Below are 24701 nucleotides of genomic sequence, written 5' to 3'. Positions count from 1 at the left end.
CATGTCAAAAAAGCACCAAGAAATGGTTTCAAACAAAGCGCTGGAGAGTACTGAACTGGCCAGCAGTAAGTCCAGATCTCAATCCCATAGAGTACCTGTGGAGAGATCTCAAAAGAGCAGTTGGGAAAAGGAACCCTTTCCATCTGAGAGACCTGAAGCAGTTGGTGAAAGAAGAGTATTCCAAAATTCCAGTAGAAAGGTGTAAGAAACTTATTGATGGTTACAGGAAGCCACTGATTTCAGTTATTTTTTCCAAGGGGTGTGCTACCAAATATTAAATTGATGGTACCAATCATTTTGACCAGTCAATTTTTGGGGGTTTGCGTGAAATGTGTCAGATTTGGCTTTTTGTTTCTCCACTTGTTTTTGTGTCATACGAATACACACGAAAGAAAAACATGAGAATGCCTAAACATTTGTAATTGCAACAGTTTTCTGGGTGACATGGTGCATTAATTGACAGAAATGCAGGGGTGCCATTATTTTTGGCCATGACTGTATATCTCTTTAACAAGTTAAAAAACAGAGGTGCTGTCCTGTGCCCTCTGCAGTGTTATCTAAAGCAGTCTTATCTTTCTGCCCAGGTTGACTCTGTGAACTACAGAACATCTTCCGCCTTTGTTGTGGAGATGAGGAAGGTGCCCCATAGTTATATTACATTTCCTTTCCTAAGGTTACGATGTTGTTTCTCCATAGATGCAATAAAGTGAATGAATGTTTAACCCTAAGACAGGAAGTACATTATTGGCAGGATCACTAGGTGACAATAAAAGAAAAAAGCTCCACAACTGATGAGCATAATTACATATTAATATGAAGTACTCCTGCCCAGTGATGTGGGTTTAAAGCTTTTCCCAAAGTCTAACTCTTCCTATGGAAATGAGTTTTATGCAGTCAACAACTCCTGATTGCTGATTGGAAGGAGACTGGGGCCTACTACGTTAATTTGATCCAAAACAGTACAGACGTCATGCACATTGGGTGTTTGACCACTGTCTTAGATTCTGACATCTTCATGAAGCCGAAAGGTACGGTGCACTATCCAGCCCCACTACCAGCAGCTTGTACAAGTCTATAAAAAGCTGAAAATTTCAGCGGCTGGATAGAGCTGGACACTGTACCAAGTGGTTCTAACGGTAAGGGCCATATGCTAGAATGCCTCTCTGTGCATGCATACAGCTCTAAGCGATAAGATCGTTCAGTACAGGGGCTGAACACCCAATTTGCATGAGGCCATAAAGTTTGATGCCTAAAATTTAGTAGTTAAAAAAATTTGAGATCCAGTTATGCTTGGATTTTGCAAAAGCATTTGACACAGTTCCCCACACATGGCTAATGTGTAAGGTAAAGTCTACAGGCTTGGAAAAATCCATATGTTAATGGATAAAAGATCGTATTCAGAGAGTAGTGGTTACTGTTTCATACTCTGAAAGGTATAGGGTTGTCAGTGGTGTACCCCAGGTTCAGTGTTGGGACCCTTACTTTTTAATATATTTATAAACGATATAGGGTCTGGGATTATAAATACCATTTCAGTCTCTGCAGATGACACCAAGCTGTGCAGTGGAATAACGTCCTTACAGGATGTTTCCAGTTTACAAGCCAACCTCAATGCACTGTGTAATTGGGCAACTATGTGGCAAATGAGGTTTAATGTTGATAAATGTAAGGTTATACACTTGGGGGCTAAGAATATACATGCATCATACATACTAGGGGGGGGGGGTCAACTGGGGGAATCAATGGTGGAGAAGGATCTGGGAGTTCTGGTAGATCGCAAGCTTAATAATGGCATGCAATGCCAAGCTGCAGTTTCTAAAGCGAGCAATCCTCTCTTGTATTAAAAGAGGTATAGACTCCAGAGAGAGAGATATCATATTACCCCTGTACAAATCATTAGTAACACCTCATCTGGAATATGCAGTTCAGTTTTGGGCACCAATTCACAAAAAAACATTGGGGAACTGGAAAAAGTACACAGAAGGGCAACCAAACTGATAAGAGGCATGGAATAGCTCAGCCATGAGGAAAGATGAAGGTGAACTGAATTTATTCTCTCTTGAGAAGAGGAGATTAAGGGGGAATATGATCAACATATATAAATACATCAGTGGTTCATATAGTGAACTCGGTGTAGAGCTATTCACCCTCAGGTCATCACAGAAGACAAGGGGGCACTCTTTATGTCTGGAGAAAAAGAAATGTAATCTCCAAATACAGAAAGGTTTCTACACAGTAAGAGCTGTAAAAATGTGGAATAGACTCCCTCAAGAGTTGGTTCTGGCCAGCTCAGTGGATTGCTTTAAAAAAGGCCTGGATTCTTTTTTGGATACACAGAATATAACTGGATACTAACATTTATACGTAAAGTTGATCCAGGGAATATCCAATTTCCTCTCAGGGGATCAGGAAAGAATAAGGAATTTTTTCCCCTGCAGGAGAAAATTGGATCATGCTTTGCTGGGTGTTTTGCCTTCCTCTGGATCAACTGTGGGTGTAGGAGTATAATTTTTTTTCTTTTTTTTTTTTTTATGGTTGAACTGCATGGACTTTTGTCTTTTTTCAGCCAGACTAACTATGTAAGTTGCTGCTGGGTTTACTCCATATTTTCTCATTTATCGCCTGGTTACAAATAAGTAGTTGGTTCACCTCTGCATATTTTTATTTTGAATCCCTTCTTTTTGTTAAATTCCATTTATATTCTATTGCTGTAACTGTTCTGTTTGTATGTTTTGTCCTTTGAGCCTATTTATAATTTATGCATTGCCCATTAATTATTTGTTTTGGCTGTTCTATGCTCGAATTTTATGAGACAAAGTGAGCTTCCTGTGCCAGTACTAACCCTGCATGTGAAAAGACTGCTTTAGTTAACATTTCAACTGCTAGAGAAAGCAACATGCATGTTTGCAAAAACCTTTATACTAACCTGTCATCTTCAGGGGAGCGGGGTGGAGGGTTATCTCTTGCAAGCTTGTAAGTTTTGAGTGGTTGCAAACTGTGTGCATGTGTTTTTCTTGTGTCAGGATTGGATGACTTGTATTTCTGTATCGGCTAGAATGTTTATAAGTATTCAAAAATCAAGACTTTCCTTGTCATCTTCCCTTCTCTGTGGCAGAGGATATGATATCTCTGTGTTACTGAATAAAGTGCCTTAAAGTAAAAGTCTACCTTTCATTGTGTAAAATTTCTTATCAACCCAAGTATTTGTAATTCTGTCCAGCCACTATGTAAATCATACACCTCTGCCAGACAGCACAGCCAGAAGGGTGATGCCAATTTCTGTAGTGAAGTCAGTAGATTTTCTGGGGTCACTTTCCTAACCGAAGCCTGCTGACTGTGTAATAAAGAAGTAGCAGAACACTGATAAACCATCAAATCTCTTTAGTCTGCTCTCCCCCATCTGCATATGGGCATGCAGTAAAGCTTGATTGGCTCCTAGTGCTCCTCATCTGAGTGCTGTTGTGCAAAGAATGGCAGGCTGATATAAGACAGAGCAAGGATTTTACTGTATGCTAGTTTAATGTAACATTAACATAAATACATTGTTATTTTAAATTGTGTTTTAATATCTGTCTGAGCTTGATGCTGCAATTTGCAATATATTTTAACATATTTTTACATAATAAATAATCCCATATAGGAAAAAGTTATTTTTTGTAACATTTTTTCAGCATTATACCATTACAAGGAACAAATCTGGTTTTAATTCTAATATAGTTAATGTCATTAACCTTTCTTCATTTTTTATATTTCAGTCTCTGTCTCTAGCAATATCAGCTCCCCAACATCTCTGGTGATACACAGATCAGCTGACAATTACCATGTTTGTGCTGACGACTGGGAGGAAGAGTTGTCTCAATGGGTCTGCAAGCTAATGGGTTTAGGGTAAGGTCAGTAGTGTGTAGCAATAATACATATTATGGGCTGTAAAACAATTTGATAAGATTGATTATTTCTTTTTTAATTTGAAACTGCTAAACATTGATGATTTTAGTTTTCTGAAATGTGAGCAGCTGCACCCAAAATGGATTTTTTGGCGGTAAGGTTCATTTTCCCCACTGCATAAATACTGCTGTCCAGGAGCCACTAAACAGTTAAGACAGGCTGCAGTTAATTTTTTACAGTAAGACTACAGTTATTATGGAGGTCATTTTGCTCTTTTTATAATTCTATAAAAATGATCATGTTGCAGAATTTCTGTGCTTGGGTTCTTATAGTGGACAACTAAAATGCAATGTTCAGGAGACTGCTGTGGCATTAAAGTGGCTGTAAAGGCTCAAGGTTTTTTACCTTCATACATTATATGCATGAAGGTACAAAACTTGTGTGCAGCAGCCCAGCGATGTACATGAGAGCCTCATCTCTTGGGGGACTTTTCCTCCTCATTGGCTGAGACAGCAGCTGGAGCCATTGGCTCTTGCTGCGGTCAATCACAGCCAGTAAGCCAATGAGGAGAGAAAAGGGGTGGGTCAAGCCCGGCTCTGTGTGTGAATGGACACACAGATCAGTAGCTCGAGAGCTAGAGTGCTTGGGTGCCCCCATAGCAAGCAACTTGCTTTGCGGGAACTTGGCAGGAGGGACAGGCTAGGAAAGCCAGGGGGGACCCGAGAAGAGGAGGATCAGGGCTGCTCTGTACAAAACCATTACACAGAGCAGGTAAGTATACAGTTGTGTTCAAAATAATAGCAGTCAGACATCACTAACCTGATCAATCACTGTTTTTGGTAGAAATTATATTTCTACATGGCAAATAATTTACTAGCAGCTGTAGTAGAGTAATAGAAATCCAACAGACCCAACAGTCATGACATGCTGCTGATTCTGTGTAATTGAATCACTAATTGAAAGGGGCATGTTCAAAATAATAGCAGTGTGGAGTTCTATTAGTGAGGTCATTCATTCTTTCAAAAACAGGTGGCAATTATTGCCCTTATTTAAGGAAGGAAGGCAGCAAATGTTGTACATGCTGGTTACAGTGCATTTCTCTCTGAAATTCTGAGGAAAATGGGTCGTTCCAGACATTGTTCAGAAGAACAGCGTACCTTGATTAAAAAGTTGATTGGAGAGGAGAAAACATATAAAGAAGTGCAGGAAATGATAGGCTGCTCAGCTAAAATGATCGCAAATGCTTTAAAATGGCAACCAAAACCTGAAAGACGTGGAAGAAAGCGAAAAACTACCATTCGAATGGATAGAAGAATAGCCAAAATGGCAAGGACTCAGCCAACAATCAGCTCCAGGAAGATCAAAGAAGGTCTTTTGTTACCTGTGAGTACTGTTACAATTAGAAGACGCCTATGTGAAGCCAAGCTATCTGCAAGAAGCCCCCGCAAAGCCCCACTGTTGAAAAAAAGACATGTGCCGAAGAGGTTACAATTTGCCAAAGAGCACATTGACTGGCCTAAAGAGAAATGGCACAACATTTTGTGGACTGATGAAAGTAAGATTGTTCTTTTTGGGTCTAGTGGCCGGAGACAGTTTGTCAGACGACCCCCAAACACTGAATTCAAGCCACAGTACACTGTGAAGACAGTGAAGCATGGTTGTGCAAGCATCATGATATGGGGATGTTTCTCATACTACGGTGTTGGACCTATTTATCGCATACCAGGGATCATGGATGAGTTTGAATACATCAGAATACTTGAATAGGTCATGCTGCCTTATGCTGAAGAAGAAATGCTCTTGAAATGGGTGTTCCAACAAGACAACGACCCCAAACACACCAGTAAACGTGCAACATCTTGGTTCCAGACCAACAAGATTGACATTATGGAGTGGCCAGCCCAATCCCTGGATCTTAATCCAATAAAAAAACTTGTGGGGTGACATCAAAAATGCAGTTTCTGAGGCGAAACCAAGAAATAGAGAACTGTGGAATGTAGTCCAATCATCCTGGGTTGGAATACCTGTTCACAGGTGCCAGAAGTTGGCTGACTCCATGCAACACAGGTGTACAGCAGTTCTCAGAAACAGTGCTTATACAACTAAATATTCATTAAGTGATTCAAAGGAAAGCAAAATCTTCAAACATTTTTCAATTATATAGTGAATGTCTGAGTTTGTAAAGAAGAATACAAACACTGCAATTTTTTTGAACAGTCTTATATTCACTTTCCTTCACTTTTTTTAGAAGAACAACACAATTTTGATATATTTTTCTTCATGTTTTGATTTGGAATAGAATGTGTAGTGTTCACAATGCATTTGTGTGTATGGAAATAAAAGCTATTAGAAGGATTTTGAGCTTTATTCACTTTTTTCAACACACTGCTATTATTTTGAACACAACTGTAACATGTTTGTTATTTTTGTTTTTTAAAATTGCCTATAATATTACTTTAATCTTGCAAAAGTGGAACAAACTACAAAAATTCCTTACTTGACTAGTATGTCCCTTTTTGCTTCTGTGTAAGTAGTAAGAATGATTAAAGATACTCCTATGTTCTGTACTTGAATTAACAAGGGATGCCATGTGAACTTTAAACATCCATCAACACAACAAGGTAGAAGAATATAGAACAAGTGAAGCACCAGAGAATGCTAAAGTTGTCTGAGGGGCAGCTTTTGAGTAAAACAAATGACCCCCTGGCTAGACAGGAAAGGTTATTGCACCCACTTTTCTCACAAATTGCACTGGTAAACTGCCAGTCAGCTCCCACTTTCTGTATTAGAAGTGCAGACCACAGCTACTGTATGAATGAAGTCTGCAAGTAACATTTTCAGCCTTCATTCATAAATACCTTCACATAACAGTTTTCTGAAAGATGCACAATATAACCAAATGCATCTGTTTCATTAATAATTTCACAGCATTGTGTTCCAGAAGTATAAATGTAGTGCCCTTATAAAAGAGAGAAATCAAAAATTAAAATGGTAAGTTATAAACTATCTTGGTTCCCCGAGAGAAGAACAAATTCTGGTTATAATGATGAAAAACAAGGTCCGTTTTTCTATGTCCATTATAACTGGACGACAGTGGACCAACTCTGCCTCAGTCCTGCCATCTAGTTTTTCATGGATTAAAAGTGGGCAGCCCTGGGGCTGCCATACAGCATGTCATTTCTGTGCCAGTCCAGGCACTGTGTGTGCATACATGCAGGCATGCACCATCTAAAGCTTGTAGACAGGTCAGTTTCTTATTTTGCCTTGGGTGCTAGTGGACTTTGATGTTTTCTGTAAGAAGCATAAAAATAAGACAGGTTGGAATTTTACAGCCAATGGTTAGTTCTTCCCCCATGGAAAGCATTGGTTTATAAATGTTTCTTTTCAATAATTATTTTTATAATATCTTTATTTAACACTTATTTTTTAAATTTAAAATTGGGTATGTTCGTGAAACTTTGTTTACAGAGCATGCTGTTCTTTCTAGTGAAAGACTTCATATCTATCTGCCTAAAAAATAAAATAATCCATAATTTTCTCTTCATTAAGAACCAATGTGTTTTTTAGCGCTTATTGCAGAAACACACTACAGTCCATTTAACATGGTTTCCTATGGAACATAGATAAATAAATAGTCCAGCGCTAAATACTAAAACAAACATACATATATATAAATAAATAAATGCTAGATCAATATATATCATATAAACGTGCAACAGTGCAAATAAAGTGTAACACGTGTATTCCCACCGGGAATAATCAAAGTGACCAAGTGATCAATATTATTCAATAAAGTGCAATCCGTGTATTCCCTAAAAAGGGAATATTCAAAGTGACCAAGTGACCAAACAAACTATATATCACAAAATACTCTAATAAAAAATCTCCACTCTATGTGAACATGTCCATATATATATAGTGTATCTAATATACAATCTTCATGCAGGTGATGTCAAGTGTCCACACTGTGTATATCCAAAAATAGCTGCAATGGCCCCTCACCTCCTTACATAGACCCTGAAGGGTCCACTCGCTTTAGGGAACAGACACCACTCTGGTGTATCACAGGATCCTCCCCAGCGATGTATACTCTATAGCCAGCTTCCTCTCCGGTTCCTCCTTACAAAGATCCTACAGGGGCAACTCGCCTTAAGAGACAGACACCACTCAGGTGTATCACAGGATCCTCCCCAGTGCTGTATACTCTATAGCCAACTTCCTCTCTGGTTCATGCATAAACAGAAGACTCTCATAGTGTAAAACCGCATTTATTAGATCGACTATACACAGAGATATCTACTCACATGATGGTTCATCTTTCATGTAAACATATGGCTCCTTAACCTCATGCTATGCCTGTCTTCAGGGTAGTGCATTTTTGCCAGGTTTTTGCTGCGTTTTGCATTTTTATTCTGCCTAGCAACAAAAAAATTCCACTTTAACAAAAAAAAAATAGCTGAATAAAACGTGGAAAAAACGTGGCAAAAATGCGTGTAGAAAAACGCAAAACAAACTGCAAAACCAGTGGTGAAAGCAACAAACTCAAAATGCATATATGTGAACCAAGCCTAGGAGACACAAGATCCAGAGATATTTGGGTTATGCTGTCACCTACAAGAGAACGTAGACATACTAACAGTTCTGTGGCAGGATGGAGTATCCCCCTGCATGGACCTGACACCAACAGCCTGGACCGTTGTCCCCGGCCTGAGTCTCTACAATCCTCAATGTATTCCTTATCTTCTTCATGTGTTGTCCCCTCCTCAGCCATATTTTGGAAAGAAAAAATTGCAGTTGTGTGAGAATTTATGGGCCAATTGCAACTTTCAGCTGACTCTGAATGAAGAGGCTGCAAACCTTCCTCAATACCTTCCCCTCTAGAATCATTGTCTGATATACTTGGAGTTGTATCTGCCTGAGTACAGATACTCTGATTAGTCCCTGAGGAATTGCAGCCAGCTGTTATAGCTCCCAGGCTTAAAAAAACATCAACGTTCTTATTGACATAGTGTATACCACCTAAAAAAGGAAGAGCAGCCTATAGCCTCTGTGCCGATCGCGGCGTCAGACCCCCAGCCCTTCTCACTAACTCACGACTGAAGGACTAGCCAATCTAAAACCGTGCTGTCACGTGCGTAACAATACCACGCTCATCTGCACCCTGCACAAAGGTTTTCCAGCTTATGGACCACAATCTTTGTACCTGCATCCTGAGAGCGATTGTTACTGGGTCAGGTTAATTACTCAATTAACCCTTCACACTGCCACCACCACCTTTTTTGTATGGAGAAGGAGGAAACTTGCCAATATTAGCAATAACACTATGATGTTTGAATAATCGTCTGTATACCACTGTCACCGCAGGCAGAGATATATAGAGGTTTAAAACACACAGTAGCGCTCTTCAGAGACAGGGATTCTTAGTTTGCATTAAAGAGCTTTAGAGACTGTTCAACACTTTTCAGAAAATAAGATTTATTACTAAAAAAGTCAAAATGGTGCAATAAAAGTATTTACAGAAAAAGATGTAGCCAATATATATATATATATATATATATATATATATATATATATATATAAATACAAATACAGAGAGCAATAACACATCAAAGAGATAACAGAAAGAAGTTTAGAGAGGTAAAGTACTTGCCGTCAGTCTTGGTTTAAGCAGCGTTCAAGTGTCAGAGCAAAAGGGTACCGTTCTCCCAAAGTTGGTTCCGATGTTAAAAGGGAGAATTCTTCAACTTCAACACAACCAAGCATAACAGCCTTTTTATAGAAACTCAGCAGGGTGTCTCCTTACAGCAGAGAACCAATTGCTTCATTTGGGGAGGGGTGTTTGGAGGCGGGGGGACTCAGACTAGAACCAAAATCCCTCATAAGTGACACCAGGGCAATAATCTTCCCTGGGTACATGTAGCATTCTATCCACTAGTAGATTCATATGCAGAATCATCTGCTGAACGTCTAGATATGAAACATGGCATAGTTCACTATTTCAGCTAGAACTATATGCTTTCTGCTCCCCTGTAGACTTCAACGAGGGGGTGTAAGATATCAGACAACTCGCATAAAACTGAGCTATCCGAATATGTGCTTTATGTTTATGTAATTATTTCCTATTTCACGATATGAAATCATAGGGGAAAGTGGATTTTTAAATTTGAGTCTGTTTTACAGCTAGCTGGAATGTCTTTGAAGCCCAGTGAAGGACTGGCGTATGGTTTTACGATTCTCTCAGATTGAGAAGCTAACAGACACCCGGGCACCAGCTAATTTGGGATTTATAACCATGAAGCTCTCCTGCTGGGGCCTGATGCCTTTTGAACTCAGCATTATACAGACCACATGTCACTTAACAGAGAGGGAGGGGGGATTGGAGGAGGGAGAGAGAGATACAAGATGGAGGATCCTTAGCAAGATGGATGACTGCGTCCACCTCTGTGTGCACAATTGCTACAGCCTCTACTAGCACCTTCTAGGATCCCTGAGAGACTCCAAGACTATAGAAACATTTCTGGTATAATCCTTACTTCAAGGCATTCTGTAAAGAGATTGAAACATTCTCGACAATGTAATCTCACCTCACTAGGTTCACAGATACAGGTTGTCTGTCATGTAACTTCTCCTGTACAACCACCTGTAACTCCACTGAATATAAATTTGGTGCTGTCAGCACTACAAAGACCACCTTTTCAATTTATAAGGCATATTTATAAGGCATATTTCCAATCTTGCTAACAAGGTCGCTTTTCTTGTTGAATCCCCCCTCTGCGGGGCATGTGTCTGAACTGGTGACTTTGTCTTGCGGTGAACCCCTCCTGATCATACACAAAGAAAAGGTGGTATTTAGACCCAGAGCCTCTTTCCTTCATTTCCTTCCTAAGCTAATCTTGGACTTTCACCTTAATCAGGACCTTATTCTCCTGCCTCTCTGTCAAGTACCAGTACATCAGAAGGAAATTTCTCTTTGCTGTCTAGATGTAGTCCATTCTGTGCTGTTTTACCCACTGCTTCCATTAGAAAGACTACCTTTCTTTTTGTCATCCGTAAACAGAAACCTGTTACTCATTTCACCATTGCTAGGAGGCTTGGACAGATACTTGGCTAAAATTACGATCTTAAGGATTCTTAAGGATTCCTGTCAAAGCTCACTTTACTATATCTGAGAGAATCCAGCAAAACTGCCACCTGCTCTTCAGTTCACACATTTGCCACGTTTTACCTGGTGGATCTTAAGGCTTCATCTAATTCAAGCTCCAGCCTTAAGGTCCTTTAGGCAGTGCTTTCATTTAATGTTTGTTTGTTGTGCTGCCTACCCCTCAGTTGGATGGCGTTTTGGCATCCCAGAACCCTTTGTCCCCTAATGAATGAAAAAGGAAATAGGATTGGTGTAGCTATTGTAAAATTTAGAGTTCATTAAGGGACACAGGTCCCACCCCTGTTAGTTTTTGGATCTGCTCCTAATACTGCTTTTCTGCAAACTGAGGCATACTGGGAGTGGAGGGGTTATACCAAACTGGTCACTGTTTTTTTTGGTGCCAGTGTCTAAATCCTCCTGTAGGCAGCTGTATAACCCAATTGTCTCTAAATCCTGTATCCTTTAATGAACTACAAGAACCTGATTTTACTGTAGGAACAAAAATCCAGAGATAATAGATAAAATATATACAAATACACGCTACATCCTCTTCAAGTTTTAGTCCACATATTACAAGAGACAGTGGTGTGGAGGTTAGCAGCAGGGGACCAAATAGACCAACACTCTGGGAAGTGTTGTTTTCCCAGTGGGCTTTGCGAGTTTATTCTGAATGACTGGTGTTTGGCGGTGCATGCACAGAGTAAGGTGAGTACACACCTTCTTTAACAGGCAACAGCAATTTTAATATTTATTTTTCAGGATTAAAAATGACAGCCCCCTTGTGACTCTCAGAAAAGGTTGCTTTAATCTACACTACTGTGCAAACAAATTTTGAATGTAAATTAAGAATACTTTCAGAAATAGAAGTGTTAATAGTTTTTTTTAATCAAATAACAAGTGGAAGATAAATGAACAGAAGATAAATCCAAATCAAATCCATATTTCGTGTGACCACCCTTTGCCTTCAAAACAGCATCAGTTTATCTAGGTACACTTGCACACAGTTTTTGAAGGAACGCGTCAGGTTGTTCCAGACATCCTGGAAAACTAACCACTGATCTTCTATGGATGTAGGCTTCCTCAAATCCTTCTGTCTCTACATGTAATCCCAGACAGACTCGATGATGATGAGATCAGGGCTATGTGGGTGCCAAACCATCACTTCCAGGACTCCTTGTTCTTTTCTGTGCTGATGATAGTTCTTAATGACATTGGCTGTATGTTTGGGGTCATTGTCCTGCTGCAGAATACATTTGGGGTCAATCATGTGCCTCACTAATGGTATGGTATAATGGATACGTATCTGCCTGTATTTCTTAGCATTGAGGACACCATTTATCTTAACCAAATCTCCAACTCCATTCGCAGAAATGCAGCCCCAAACTTGCAAGGAGCCTTCACCATGCTTCACTGTTGCCTGCAGACACTCATTACTGTACTGCTCTCCAGCCCTTCAGTGAAAAACTGCCTCCTGCTTCAGCCAAATTTCAGATTTTGATTCTTCAGTCCAGAGCACCTGCTGCCATCTTTCTGCACCCCAGTTCCTATGTTTTCATGCATAGTTGAATCGCTTAGTCTTGTTTCCACGTTGCAGAGGTGTTTTTTTGGCTGCAATCCTTCCATGAAGACCACTTCTGGCCACACTTATGCGGACAGTAGATGGGTGTACCTGGGTCTCGCTGGTTTCCACCAGTCTTGTGCTGATGGCACTACTGGACATCTTTTGATTTTGAAGGAAATAATATGATGCGTCTTTCATCTGCTGAATTAGGTTTCCTTAGCCTACCACTGTGTCTACTGTCCCTGGTTTCTTTGTGCATCTTCAAAAGAGTTTGAACAGCATATTTTCAAACCCCAGTCTACTTTGAAATCCTTGCCTTGGAGAGACCTTGCTGATACAGTATAACTATCTTGTGTCTTGTTGCTGTGCTCAGTCTTGCCATGGTGTATTACCTGTGACATGAAACGGACTTCCACAACCTCACCTTAGTAGCAGAGTTTGGCTGCTCCTCACCCACTTTTAGACTTCCTACACAGCTGTTTCTTTTTCAGTTAATTACTGTGTTTCAACCTACATATGAAATTGATGATCTTTAGCACCTGCTTGGCATAATTGATTAATCATATACCTGAATCCAATCCTATAAAATCCCTTACTTTGTGCAAGTGCACAAAGTGTGCAGATGTAAGAATTGATCCTGGATTGAAGCCAAAGTGTAGTCACACCAAATATTGATATAGTTTAGATTTTTCTTCTGTTCGCTCACATTTTCTAAATGAATAAAACAAAACAATTAAAATATATATTTTTTATAGCATTCTTGCTTCACTGCATATTGTTGTATATCTTACTTGATGTTGTACTGCCATTTTGTAGTCTATTTCTTTACAAAAAAAAACTAAATAAAAATGTTTGTAAACAAAAAAAAATGCTACAGAACTCTCTGTGAACTTTATGTACAGGTTAAGGATCAATAAAGTGAGCCTGAAGCACATAGGGGTAAACAAACTCAGACATCAGATTGGGATGATATACTGTAACTATTAATGCTGTGCAAAGCCACCTTTAAATTGCATATATGTTTATCTCTTTTGTAGGAATGATGTATGTCAATGTGTATTAGGCCATTTGATTTGTGTTATAATTAATAACAAAGTGAAAACTACAGTGACTTATGTAAATAATGCACACGTATCAAAGCTACATTGCTGCCTATCAGGCTTTAGTTGACTGTAGTACTGAGTAAAAAAAAATATTCTGATGCTTTGCTCTAAAGTGTTAAATTTTGCACATGGGGTCAAGTAAATGACAAGCCAAATGCTGTATTATAAGAAAAATTAATAATAGCGCCTATGGTCAAAATTATATAACTTACTAATAAAGTACCAGCTGCAAAAAATCACCATATAAAAGTACCAATAAATAAATAATTTGCGCTAGTAAATGTGTATAAATATATAAATATATATGAAGAAATCATCAAATCATAAGTCCAGAAAAAAATATATATATATGCCAATACCACAAAAAAATATAAAAAACTTTTAGGTGCAAAAAACTTTTGTGCAAAAAAAAAAAAAAGAAAAAAAAGTGTCTGAATATGAAAAATTTCACCAAAAAACCTTGATAATATAATGGCAGATCATCCATAAATATATCTTCAGAAACGGAAACTCTGCAGCACACCGATCCTCATCGATCGAAATAACAGGATGAAAAACTTTGTAGTTAATCGAAAATCCACTTCTCCAATAGGTAAAGGACCACCTTCAAATGTATCCATAGGGGGAAATGCCAAGCACTCGGGAGAAACAGAAAGACTTCATGGTGCAATATTATAAAAACCAATTCCTTTATTAGGTACTCATTGCACTTACTCAAGAGGTGTCCCAGCCGACACCAGCATCAACAGCATAACAGCAATCACATAAACGAGCCTGGCTACTCAGCACATGCGCAGTAGCTGGCAGCCAAAAACGTAATGACGTCACATCAATCAAGCCCCGCCCTACGCGTTTCGTCATCGACATCCTCCGCTCCGTGCTTGGCATTTCCCCCTATGGATACGTTTGAAGGTGGTCCTTTACCTATTGGAGAAGTGGATTTTCGATTAACTACAAAGTTTTTCATCCTGTTATTTCGATCGATGAGGATCGGTGTGCTGCAGAGTTTCCGTTTCTGAAGATATATTTATGGATGATCTGCCATTATATTATCAAGGTTTTTTGGTGAAATTTTTCATATTCAGACACTTTTTTTTTTTTTTTTTTTTCTTTGCACAAAAGTTTTTTGCACCTAAAAGTTTTTTATATTTTTTTGTGGTATTGGCATATATATATTTTTTTTTCTGGACTTATGATTTGATGATTTCTTCATATATATTTATATATTTATACACATTTACTAGCGCAAATTATTTATTCAAATGCTGTATTAGCAGCTATCTAGCACCCATTCCAAAGGGTTTATAAACAAATAAATGGCTCCCAATGAATGCAGTCCAAAAAGTACTAAGGGACTTTGGGGTTGACTTAGTAAAACTGAAGAGTGCAAAATCTGGTGCAGCTCTGGATAGCAACTAGTCAGCTTCCAGTTTTTTTTATGTCAAATTGAACAAGCTGAAGTTAGAAACTGATTGGCTGCCATGCACAACTGCACCAGATTTTTCACTCTATTGTTTTAGTAAATCATCCCCTATATGGGTGCATTATCTCTCAAAAGGGTGAACACAAATGTATCAGATTAAAAACATCTTTTATTTTCTCCTAGATTGTAAGCTCGAAAGAGCAGGGCCCTCGAACCCCTCGTGTATTGTATTGTTACTGTCTTGTCTCATGTTCTGTCCCCCTTGCTACTGTACAGCGCTGAGCAAACCCTTTGGTGCTATATAAATACCGTATAATAATAATATTATCAATTCAACTCAACATATCAGGCTAATAAATATTAAAATCTCATACCAAAAATCTTAAAAATACAGATCTTGAACATGACCCCTGTTATCAATTAACCTATTCACAGAGTATACATACATGTATCTACTCTGGAGAAAAAGGTCAAATTATTGGCCAACCAGATGTACAGTATATCAATTCAATATAGTACACATATACTCTACAGTTCCAACACAAGTCTGCTAACGAGGGGTAACAATATCTCAAAGCGTTTTGCAGATGTTCTTCTTGAGGAGAGGGGTGTTCCATAAAATATGGAGATTTCTCTCAAACAAGTCCTAAGCCAAATAAAATACCAAATCCTCATAAGGATGAGGAACGAGACAGAACAGGACAAATGTCATATCCTAACATAAAGTAGAAAAACATGCATAGAGCATAAGGTATGGGAAGCGGACCCTCCAAGATAGAGTATTCAAAATGTTCATAAATTTTCTTCACTTTCTTGATATAACACAGAGGATCACATGGCTTCCCAAAAACGTGCAACATGCAGTTAATTGGGAGCCATTTATTTGTTTACATAGGAGTCAAGTCCAAAACTGGAGAAAAGAAAACTTAAGAACAATGGAGCAGTTCTTCATTACCACTAAACAGATTTTATATTTTAATCATTGGGAAAATGAAAAGTGGAATCTGACTGAATACATTGGACAGTCAAACCCTGCCTGGGATTCCTTCCTCCAGTTTTCATACCATATCCCCACAGTGTTTCAATTTTGCACTTCGCTATTAAGTTGTTCAGGGATGGGGGGAGGAGATTTCAGAGTAGAACTGTCTTGTGGCAAGTAGTCTTATTATCATCCCCCCTACAGGTCCTGGCAAGGGTCAGAGGTGATAATCATTTAATCGACTTGGTAAGGATTATAAGAAACGCAGCATGCAATACACAGACTAAGATCTGGGCACTGGAGACCAGTTGGCTTAGCCAGTTTCACTAGAATCATTCTCATGTGGCAGCTATAACTTGCTATGGTGCCAAGATTTTTTTCTCCAATGCAGCTATGTCGTCCAAGTTGTACTATACTTATCTAACAAGGAATCATGTGCAAATCTATGACTTATAGTTGGGAAAAGCTACAAACACATTAATATATCAGTCCCTGGACTGGTACAAACTATGGCTATATTGTATTCCAAAATTGTCACTGTAAAACTCCTGCTGTGTTAGTGCACTGGACATGGCACTGTAATAACCTCCAGAAACTCACAGTTATTTTCCAAGCTAATTCAAAATTCAAGGTTTGCAGTTCAGATTTCAGCAAGGAGATTTGTCATTCTTTGATTTAAAGGGAAAATAACATACACTGTCAGCTTTAAAAAAATAAATACCAGACATACTACAATGATCCTTTATTAATCTACCCAATTTATTAAGAATCGATGCTTTCTGGTTTAATTGTTATATCGATAAAAACATGTTTGCTTAGCTTCTACCCCTCATTATACCCTTATGTTACCCTGAAAGAATACAGTCTCTCTTTAATCTCCAAACAATAAACACAGAAGATCATGTGATTTTCTTGAGATTGGAGTAGATCTGGCATGTATTACAAAAGGAATCAACGGAAATGTGATATACACAGAGGATATAAAGTACAGATATGTTTTCCCCTCTCCCCCACACAGCTTAAATGGCATTAGTGACTTTACCAGAATTAAAGAATTAGGTATTGCTAAATGGCTGTCTTCATAAATATAAAATTATGTAATAAAAAATACAGAAATAGTTATTCGCAGTTTATGTTTAACACCTGCTGTGAGATATAATTCAGGTTGTTTTTCCTATGTCAGGGGTCCATCAATGACTGTCATCACACCAGATTCTCATCACTACAAGAACAATGACTGGCTGCATTTAAAGTCTGACTGGAAACTACAAAATGGATCAACCTTTCATGAACTTCTAATAAAAGGGTAAGTAATGTGCAAACTGATAATGTTGACAGAGGGTGGGTAGTTAATGGTGTTGTAGAACTGAAGTCCTAGGTCCAGGTGGCTCTAGCAGTGATCGCATGGAACAATTTGACAGACTGGTTGTATGGAAATCAACCAGTGGATCAACTTCATTACAACCAGCCTGCCCATAGATGGATTGAATCTCAACTTGGTCCCTGCTGAAATAGTCAAGATTCGATCCATCTATGGCTGGTTTAAGACTGGCCATACGTGGACCAGTTTTTGCTTCGAACAGCCAATGGGCTGATCGAAAAAAAAAATGAGCAGATTCCCTCATCCAGGCAAGGAGAGTGGATGGAGGAATCCTCCCTGCTGTGTTATTGTATTCTGACAGCTGGAACTCACCCACTACCTGAATACACTGATCAGTGCTGCTATCATTTTCCAACAAGCCTGTTCGTGAGAAGTTAATCATTCAATCGACTTTTTGTGAATGGAAACAGCTGTAAATAGATTGAAATTCAGTCCCTGCTGATCTGGCTGAATTTCGAACCATCTGTGGTCAGCTTTAAAGTAATCCTGTACCTTTCCCATGCAAAGCAAATCAACTAGTCCCAAATCCATTCACTGTCCAATTCTTGTAGACTTCACCTCCACAACATCTCCAAGATACGCCCGTTCCTAACCTCAGAAACCACTAAGCAACTTATTCATTCCCTTGTTATATCTCGCCTTGACTATTATAACTCCCTCCTCATTGGCCTACCTCATCGCAGGCTATCCCCTCTTCAGTCTATCATGAATGCTGCTGCCAGACTAATCCACCTTACTAACCGTTCTGTATCTGCCACCCCTCTCTGCCAATCCCTCCACTGGCTTCCCATTGCCCAACGGATACAATTCAAAACATTAACAATAATGTATAAAGCCATTTCTGCCCCAAATGACATCACTGATCTTGTCTCTAAATATCACCCAAACCGTACTCTCCGCTCCTCGCAAGACCTCCTACTCTCTAGCTCCCTTGTCTCCTCCTCCCATGCTCGTCTCCAGGCCTTCTCCGGAGCTTCCCCCATCCTCTGGAACTCTCTACCCCAATTTATCAGACTATCGCCTACTCTGCTCACTTTTAAGTGAGCTCTGAAAATCTGAAAACCTATCTCTTCAGGGAAGCCTATCCTGCCCTCAGCTAATAATGGCATCTTCTACTCCTATCCCTCTTGTATTGAATTGTATTGTTGCTGTATTGTCTCCCGTTATTTTGTAAAGCGCTGAGCAAACTGTTGGCGCTATATAAATCCTGTATAATAATAATAATAACTAATGTACATAAACAGCACCTGCCAAGCAGCACTTGAACACCTTTTTTTTGGTCTCCCGCTGCTTTGTTAAGCTTCCAACAGTGAAAAACGTAATGTTTTTTAATTTTTTCTTTAGCCATTAAAATCTGTTGTGTCCTTTCCATAATTATTCTGAGTACAAGTCATTACAGCTGTTTTATTATAATCCCCATCCATGTTTAAAATCATTGTAAAAATGTTATTGTGAGGTCTTAAAAATCATAATTTCTTATGACCTTGAATGCACATAACTACATAATTAAATTGGCCTTATTGAGAGTGTGTACAACGTTTATGTTTACTATTATTGTATCAGTTAAACATGGGCAATATTTGTGTTTAATCATAGGAATAATAATTACTCTATTTTTGCTGATTTTAAGTGAAGTATGGATCCTGCCAAATAAAATATTAGAAATTAACTTAAGATGGGAACACCCTCGTAGATCTGCTTTATATTACATTATACAATATGCTCAAAATCTATTTCTTGAAGAAAGGGGACTTTTGTAGTGCACTTAATATAATGCTGGCTGCTCCGCTAAGCTGCTTTATGATTTAGCAGAAAGCGTCCCAAACTGAGTTTTTTTTTTAATGTCGCCATCTAACATTTCAAAGCAAAAATAAATAAAAACTAGAAATGGCAGTAATAGAGAAGACAGTAAAGTTTGGGATTAATAAGGTGACTTTTTACAGTTCATTATTACTCTTGATTTCACCAAAGACTGAAAAGCAGAAAAATTCCCTTTTTAAGGATTATGATGTACTGACTGAGAAGTGTTTTGCTCTTTTGAAATATCATGATTGTCCATGTCTTGTTGCTGTTTTTCACTTCTTTCTGAATTGCTAGAACATTATTTCCTACTTTGGTTATTTACTAATTATAACCCAAATTCAAATATATTTTCAAAATATGCATGTAATTCTATAGATTTATTAAGGTGAAACTCTACCTTTGATCAGAAAAAGAAATACATTTCAGGACAGTTATACACATTGGAAGGACTATAGTAAGTATCCAAAGGTTTGTCTTAGAGAGACACTATACCATATCTTGTATATTCTTGAAAAATAATCCATACACATCCACTACTTAAAATGCTTCTAAAGGTTTGTTTTTTTTTAAAATAACAAACATGTTATACCTACATGCTCTGTGCAATGGTTTTTCACAGAGCAGCCCCAAGCCTCTTCTTCTAGGGTCCCCCGCTGGTGCTCCTGGCTCCTCCCACCTTGACCAGTGCCCCAATAGCAATCTGCTTACCATGGGGTCATTGGTGTGTGCTTGCTCCTGAGCCCCACTCAACAAGACACATAGAGTCGCTGCTTGGCCCCACCCACTCTCTCCTCATTGGTTCCCTGGCTATAATTGACAGCAGTGGGAATCAATGGTTCCCACTGCTGTGTCTCAGGTAGTGAGAAGAGAGAGACCCGGGACAGCTGAGGCTCTCGTGCACATCGCTGGATAGAGATGGGGCTCAGGTGAGTATTAGGGGGAGCTATGGGAGGAGCAGCGCACAAAAGATTTTTTACTATCATGCATAGAATGCATGGAGGTAAAAAAAAATCTTTAGCATTTAAAACCACTTTAAGGGCCCTGTTCTCTGTTTTTTTCATGAAATAGTTTACTGTGTTTTTCTACCTCCTTGTAACATCCTCCATGAGCTCTCCCTAGGAGAGGAGGAGGCTATGAGCAATAGAAGGTACTTTTTTAATTAAAAATACATACGAAAAGAAAAACAAGTTTAGTGTCAGTTTAACCTCCCCACACTGACTTCTGGTTCTGCTGGCTTTAGCTACAAAATAGGTGCCAGCAGTGGAAGACTTTGCTGAGGGACAGAGTAGAATTAGATCCACTGGGCCAGCACTAACAGGATATGTTGGGCCCTGATACGGTGGCCCTGAGTTCAGATACCTTACAATTTGGACATTGATCTGAGTGGTCAGTGATAAATGCTGGGCATTTTATATCTACCTGGCAGATGAAAATCTTCTAGGTCCAACCAAGAGTTGCAATGGAAGCTGATGTGGAGAGATGTGAAAAGGTGCGTCCCAATAAAATATGTCCACTAGTCAATGCAGCACCATAGCCCAATTCCCATAATATACTTTCTGTAGCCTATAAAAATCTGTCCCTACCATGAAATGGCTAGTTGGTTGTGGCCCATTCCTCCTATTTGGACTCCGGTTGTTGTAATAGTGACATCTCCTGAGACCTCCGTGTTTAGAGACAATCACCATTGATAGTCTTTATCGGGTAGTTGAATTCACCAAACACTTGGCATCTATAACACTTGGCAAAAGTTTTCTTCATATGTATACACCGAAGTTTGGCACAATTATGGTACACTGTATTTATCATCATCTTCACTGATATGTTTATTTGTTGCACCGTTTAGTTTTTTTTATCATCTTTACTGATTTGTTTGTTGTTTATTTAGTTTTTATTAGTGATACTACTTTTTAAAGGGACAGCACAAAACGTTGTTTATCCATCAGCATTAAAAACGTGACAGAGGATCAGACCTTTTCCCCACTCTATTCAAAACTTAACAAAAAAGGTTTTGCCTGAAGATATGAATGGTAATTTTTCATTTGAGGCAGTGGAGTCCTAAAGTAATAATGTAATATTTTATACAGCTAATTTCCTGGCTAAAGATAGCAGCCTGGTGAAGGGGTATGCGCTCAAACATAATTACTGTTGTACACTGGGAAACGAGCTGAATAAAATATTTCTCTGCTATGATTGGACTTCAGTCTGCACAGCTTCATGCTAGATACAATGGTGGGTCTGGTCCCTTACAAGGATCTCCAACTGATTCTACAGTCTAGGTCTTGGTGAACACATTTTTATTCATATAAAGTAGGCTATGGTTGGGCTCACTAGGTGGACGGCCTATTTCCTAAACTGGATCAGACTTAAGTCTGCTCCTGGGTACTGCATTTAATGGTATGAAAATTTCTTTTTGGCTTGTCTGTCGGTCAGTGGTGGGTCAACTTGCTGAAATAATAACTGGTTTACATTATGTACCATTTCTGAGGAAATTGTATGTATATGCATCTAGATGACAACTGTTTTGATGTATTCTGTTAATGTGTTACAGATACTCTAGAACTTATTACTGTTCTGTTCAATAAACTTTATTTCTGATTAAAGAAAAAAAAACAAAAACAAATAGATGCACTAACTTGTAATTCCTAACCTTTTATAGTTGAAGTCTCCTGTCCACAATGTTACCATATGTTACATACTACGTCTGACACCCACACGCTTTTTTTTTTTTTCTAGGCAACCATGTGAAAGTAGAAGCAAAATTTCACTTTTATGCACCAAAGAAGGTAAATAAACATATTGCTATTTTAAGTACCTCATTTAGGTGAACATCTAGTAACATTAACTACATAGAACTTTTTTCCGATTGCAAAGTTTGAGTCATGGGACTGGCCTTCCTATTCATATTCATAGTTTGCCTGATAATCTGGCATATACCATTCAGATTATTGTGTAGTGCTACTAAAAATTTTGTAGTGATTCCCAATAGACGAGTCCATCACCTTGACAATTACAGTAGGGAAAATAATTATTTGATCCCTGCAATTTTGTAAGTTTGCCCACTTACAAAGAAATGAAGGGTCTATAGTTTTTATCATAGGTGTATTTTAAATGATAAAGACAGAATATCCGTTTTGAATTGACTGTATACTATTAGCTAGAACTATCAACAATATTAACTGTCCCGGTTCCTCTTACCCCTGAGATATGTTTATCAGGTATACTAGATGAAGATCAGAGGCCGAGGTACACCAGAATTTTGTTATGAGAAATGCTATTATTGGCCCAGAAGTTAATTGCACTCATATGGATCCAGCCTATTCCACCCTCTATCAATGGATACAGCTGTTAGTCAGATTTTGTCTGAAGAAAAAATTATGAAATGAGAGTATTCTAAGAATTATAATAAAGTTAGGAATGCTACATGCTCCTCCGCTCTTACTACCTTAACTCGTAGAACGTAACCCCTTGACACCGGCGCCTCCCAGACTTTAAGGGGTTTGGTGGCGCCAGGAGGTGGTCGGGGTTTAGGGTCACGTGACCGCCATGATTGGTTATCACAGTGGTCACATGATTAGAAACATTTCCGGGAGGTGCCAGTAAATGTGCTGCCACATGTTTGTTTACATTGGGCACCCAAATATGTGGCCTCTTAGCGTCAAGGCCAGCCACCGAAAGGCCACATTTTTGCATACTGTTGGCGACAAGCAGTTGCTCCCTTCCCAAATGTCCAGCGTGCTAAAGGGAAACTCATAAAGGTGTGGTCATGTACAACTGGTGTTGTGGTGAATTGAATGATTCCAGGAAACTCCATAGGGTTGAATTACTAAAGGCATCCAGGCAGCTGAGCTTAGTGAATAAGTTGACGTTCTGCTGAATTCTATGATCCATAGGGTTGAATTACTAAAGGCATCCAGGCAGCTGAGCTTAGTGAATAAGTTGACGTTCTGCTGAATTCTATGATCCAATCGTGTGCAAGCAAAAAAATTTTTTTTTTTATTTTCCTGACATGTAGTTGGATATTCTTTGCAAAGTGGAACTTCACTACATTCACTAAGCTAACTGGGAAGTTTATGTTACCTATGCCCTGATAGTTTACCATGAGGTGCAGTGTGAGTTGGGCTTTACTTTGAATGTTTTTAAGCTTTTTTTGTATTTTTTTGTATATATGTACATGATGATTACAGCTTAAATTGTTTCAAAGGAAAGTGAATTGGTTTGTAATATTATTTATTAATTTCAGGTCTTTCTATAGCACCATCAATTTACACAGTGCTTTACATATATATATTGTATATTCACATCAGTACTTAACCCTCAGGGAGCGTACTATCTAAGGTCCCTAACTTGCATTCATATATACAGGTACTAGGGCCAATTTAGACAGGAGGCAATTTACCTATCAGCATGTCTTGGGAGGAAACCAGAGTACCTAGAGGAAACCCATACAGGCACAGGGAGACCATGCAGATTCTGTACAGGTAGTTCCGTGGTTGGGATTCGAAGCAGGGCCCTAGTGCTGCCAGATAGAAGTGCTAACCACCACTGCCCATAATATTATATATTATTTGTAGTTTTTATTGTTTGAGTCATAGTAGTGTTTTTGGAGTTTTGTGATGAAACGTTAACCTGCAAATAGCTTTTCTCCAACATTTGTGCTTACTCATTGTACTATACAATAATGATGGCACTCAATATACAGATTTGTATTTTGCCCAACAAATAACTGTTTGCCATATCTAACTGTGATCAGCTGCCTTGTCAAACAAATGATATACTATTAGGTATGGGATTTTTTTTATGATTTGACTATACTTTTTTCTGGATTTGTACAATATTTTGCACATAAACATATAATATGACAGTATTTCCAGAGGACTATGGAGGACATGTTTCAACCTAATCCAAGACACAAATGAAAATCAAGCTGCCTCCCTTTTAACAAAGTCTATGCTACAGTTTTTGCACAGATTTGCAACCCAGGAGCTTGTAATCCTTGGCAGCCAACTGCAACAGATTTAGTATAAATATGAGATAGATTTTCACTCTGAATAAATTCACAATTAAAAAGTGGTCAGGGTCAGGTTTTGTTCTGCCTCAGTGCTAGGTTATAGCAGCCGAGAGAAGAATTTATGCTGTAAATCTGCTGTACAACCTGTCTCACTGCTTCTGTTTAGCATTTCCTTGCTGTGTGACAGAATTGATTAAATGATCCCCTATTAGTTTTCTAAAGAGAGAGCATAACAGAAGCTGTTTGTCTTCAGTCTCCCCCTATCTGATTGAAACCTTAGACACAGTTATATGGAATAAGAAAGAGAGAAGAGGAGGAGTCACTGCTTTGCCTCACGCCTTTGTGCATGTAAATTTGATCTTGAGCTATTGAACTCTGTTAAAACAAATGTTTTACAACTGTAGGCAGGAAGAAAAC

At 38.6% G+C, this 24701-nt stretch overlaps 1 protein-coding gene across 2 annotated transcripts in view; it reads left to right on the top strand.

Annotated features, from left to right (window-relative positions):
* The window catches only part of CORIN (corin, serine peptidase), a 329820-nt gene that overhangs the window by 275739 nt on the left and 29380 nt on the right, over positions 1–24701 (top strand). For both annotated transcript variants that reach the window (XM_089657303.1, XM_089657302.1), the window contains 3 exons: positions 3756–3885; positions 17276–17398; positions 22010–22059. In XM_089657303.1, coding sequence (XP_089513429.1) covers positions 3756–3885; positions 17276–17398; positions 22010–22059 — 303 coding nt within the window. The remainder of the gene's footprint in view (positions 1–3755; positions 3886–17275; positions 17399–22009; positions 22060–24701) is intronic.

The sequence above is a fragment of the Staurois parvus genome, unplaced genomic scaffold, assembly GCF_062004578.1.
Source record: "Staurois parvus isolate SC_StPar_1 unplaced genomic scaffold, SC_StPar_1.0 ptg000980l, whole genome shotgun sequence".
NCBI classification, from domain to species: Eukaryota; Metazoa; Chordata; class Amphibia; order Anura; family Ranidae; genus Staurois; species Staurois parvus.
Note: the sequence above shows the minus strand (reverse complement) of the source record. Positions and strands in the feature narration are given on the sequence as shown.